A 3,811-nucleotide genomic window follows, 5' to 3' on the forward strand; every position below is an offset into this window, starting at 1 on the left:
TTGAATGTACAATGTGGACTGACAAGAAAACAAACAGATTCATCCTAGAGAGGGTTAAACCAGGCTTCTCCTTGGAGGCAAGGATTCTGAGGCTTCGTCTGACATACTTTGGACATATTATAAGGAGGGAGAGGTCCTTGGAGAGGGACATCATGCTGGGTAGAGTAGAGGGACAGCGCAGGAGGGGAAGATCCTCTATAAGGTGGATTGATTCAGTGACTGCGGTAATCGGGATGGGTGTGCCAGAGGCAGTGTGATTGGCAGAGGATAGAGCAGGGTTTAGGGCTGTTGTACATAGGGTTGCTATGAGTCGCAAGCAACTTGATGGCACATAATAAAAACCACAACATTTTAATCTAGGAGCTCTGTTGCAACCTCTCCACCATGTGTAACCTCTTTGGTACCTGAGACACTGGTGGCACAGATTCTAGCATCAGAGTATCACACAAGCTATAGCCATACAGCAGACTAACAGACAAGTGCTGTACCGGTAGGAGCAAATAATAACACCCAAATGTATACACATCTAAGATTAAATAATTGGCCACATGCAAATCATTTCCCAGTAATCAAACTGACAGATAGATATTAAGCAAACTGTAAAGACAACCAGGCATACAAATATCATGGTATCCTTTTCAGGCCACAGCTTAGGCCCATAGTAGCATGGCAGGATGGGCTCTTAGACAGACATTAGCATAGATTGATATTTAGTGTTGATGCTTAAGACAGGCCATTGGTTCACTAAGTCTTCAGACTTAAGGCAAGGGACCTGGGGAGGGGGTTTTGCCTGGCTCTGGGTTGCCCAAAAACTTCCGCTCCACTGCTCAGGACCTGATGCAGGGTCCTGCTGGCCCTGCTAATTCCTGAAGACCTCTGCCCAGGGCCTCTAGATCCAGGCATCTAGGCAGAGCGTGGCTTGACTCCCTATCGGCCACATTAAATGGCATGGTGCAAATTTGTATATATTTTTTTTAATCAATTGTGAAAGTTTAGGAGACAGAGCTGTTCTGCTTACTGTTTTTGTTGTGATATGCTGCCAAGTTAGCTAAGGCCCATAGTGACCCTATGAACAACAGATCTGAATCCTGCCCTATCCTGTGCCAGCCTCATCCGCCCTGAAATACTGAAGCCCATGGATGCAGTCACTGTGTCAGGACATCTTGTTGAAGTTTCATCCTCTCGTCACTCCATCCTCCATGTCAATCATCCTCTTTTTCACTGACACCCCACCCTTCCAATAATAATGTCCTTTCTTAAAAGCTTGTCCCTTGTGACATGTTCAAAGTATGTGAGAATGTCATCATTCTTGCCTCCATAGAGCACCCTGATTGTCCTTTTCCAAGACATATTTGTTATTCTTTCGGCTGTCAATGAGATGTTCAGTACTCTTCTCCAACACCACAACTCAAAGGCATCAATCATTCTTCTGTCATCTTTAGTCATTCATTGTTCAACTTTTGGATATATAGGAAGAAATTGACAATGCCTTGGCTTGGATCAGGCACACTTTAGTCGTTAAGCTGACACCATTGTTATTGTTGTTGTTGGGTTCTATTGAGTCAGAATTGACCCGTAGCTGACTCTCCAGAGGGTTTTTAGAGGCAGTAAATCAAGTGGGAGGAGATTACCCACACTTCTGCCAAGCGACTGGTGGACTCAAACCTTATGGTCCTCTTACCACGAGGACCCCCAGAGCTCCTTTAAATTGATTCAGACTGATTGGGACCGCTCTTAGACAAAGTAGAACTGCTTCACGAAGTTTTCAAGGCTGATTAGATTGACAGACTGATCTTCTGAGATGCCTTGACTTAGTTTGAAACTCAGATCCTAGTTGTGAATAGTCCAGAACTTAGCCATTTGCACCACTCAGAGCCTGCTCTGGTTTCTAAGGCAGACCCAGGGCCTCAGGGGCGTGAGCAAAATTACAAAGGAGACGTGCGTGGTCCAGGGCCCCTGGTTCCAGATAACCAATGTCATCTGAACAGATACTGTCTCCTCTGGGGCTGCTTCCGAAGATGGAGGCCCGTGGCAGGGCCAGGACTGCAGAAAACTGTTTCACAGGGAGGCGTGCTCCCTGAATCACAGCTTGAAGAACAACTGCTCTTTTGCAATCCTTGCTGGTCTGACAGGCTCCTACAGAATTACATCACTTCCTAAAAAACAGGCAAACACCTCTCCTTCAAGTTAGCACGGACCCAAACAAGCAAGAAACAGGAAATGTTCACGTTTCAGGGAGGCTGAAGCCCGCGCAGCATCCTGACCGCGCCGGGTCGAGCTGACATGACGGCTGTGCGTGCGGCGCTCGCCTTTGCTCTGACCCTCTCGCTGGTCCACGCCAACCAGGGTAAGCCAGCCCCGACTCCTGGGAAGGAGGAGAGCGAAGGCATGCTTGGTGCCCGAGGCTGCAGAACTCTGTTGGAAGGGAAACACCCAGAAAATCTAATCCTTTCCATGAAAGATGTAAGCAGAAGAGAACTTTAAAGGACTAGAGGGGGGAGTGGGAGAAGGGGAGCTTCGCTTTCCCTGCAGCTACAACTCTGACTTTATTTAACCCTCCTACAACTTTTGTCTTCTTAAATATGTAGATCCCAGTAATTCACCAGCTTTAATGGGCATATTAAGAAAACCATAAACTCTTTGGCAGACCATGTAAAAGGACATTTCAATCAGCTGAAGCAGAGAAGTAATGAATTTGATTTTAATGATGTGGGCTGTGAAGTCAGCTGGTTCCAAAAAAACTCCCGGGAAAAGCCGGGACACGGAAATTTACTGCTGGAAAATACACTCAAGAAAAGTCCCAAGTGTTGTTTTGTTTTGTTTAAAAAAGTAAACAGGAAGTTATTCGGGGAGTTAGCAGGCACCCATTCTAATGCATATTTGGGTCTTTCTTCTGCTTTAGTTTGATCTTGTTACTTTGGGAGAGCGTGGGGGGGTATGCTCTTTGCGTGGATTGTTATTAATGAAAGTTTGTTTGGAAAGGTAATGTGATTATAGCAGTTAAAAGGCACTGGAAAAGACACATAGTAAATCTCATTGTTTGGACCTAAGAGCAGCAATTGATTTCTGTGTTTGACAGTTACTATGACAAGCATAGTCACCCTCAATTGCCTCTTCGGAGTCTGTTGACTTTTCTGTGGGTAAATAGCTTCACTGTCCTGGTTTTTGTCAGTGGGCACTACCACCTGCTTTTCATGTAGGGCAGGATTTCAAACAAGAGGAAAATTCTGAGGTGTTTAACAGGGTGGGGGCCTGAGATGTGGCAACTTCCTGGAGATCAGCAGTCAGCCCTCAAACTCACTCACCCCCCTTCACCCATTTCCCTTTCCTTGGGTACTCTCCCCAAGATCTCCCTGAGCACCTGAGTTAGCAAAAAGAGACAAAGTGAAACTCAAAACAGTCTAACTGGAAAGAGGTTGAAATTGAGGTTAGGGTTTGATATTATTTAACAGTCAATGTATTTTTATGCACCAACTGGAGGCAGCAGAAAGATGGTCCTTTTCAAGTCTTACCACAGGGTACAGGTGAACAAACTGAGGCACAAGAGGGAGAGAGGCGTGAGTCCCACTATTACTCAGTTCTTCTGACTTCTCCAGGATTCTGTTCATTCCTTAAGAGAGAACTAGCCATTCTCTTGCTATGTCCTCTGGGACCAGTCTTGCCCCTGCTTGGAGGGCCCCCCTCCAAGGGAAAGCCTAGCACTTCCTCTTACACTCCTTTTAGCCTTCTGGAAATATGACTACAAACATTGAAGTCTACGGGGAACAGAATAGTTTAAAAGTATTATAGTTTAGAGCATTATGTTTATCGT

The 3,811-nt window shown here is 45.6% G+C and overlaps 1 protein-coding gene across 1 annotated transcript in view; it reads left to right on the top strand.

Moving 5' to 3' along the window:
* Nucleotides 1–2,283: 2,283 nt before the first annotated feature.
* TMEM154 (transmembrane protein 154) overlaps nucleotides 2,284–3,811 on the top strand; it is a 57,265-nt gene continuing 55,737 nt past the window's right edge. Inside the window, exon 1 of the mRNA XM_006884500.1 lies at nucleotides 2,284–2,347. Coding sequence (XP_006884562.1) covers nucleotides 2,284–2,347 — 64 coding nt within the window. The remainder of the gene's footprint in view (nucleotides 2,348–3,811) is intronic.

Source organism: Elephantulus edwardii, unplaced genomic scaffold, assembly GCF_000299155.1.
Source record: "Elephantulus edwardii isolate Elephantulus edwardi_28Jun2011 unplaced genomic scaffold, EleEdw1.0 scaffold00034, whole genome shotgun sequence".
NCBI classification, from domain to species: domain Eukaryota; kingdom Metazoa; phylum Chordata; class Mammalia; order Macroscelidea; family Macroscelididae; genus Elephantulus; species Elephantulus edwardii.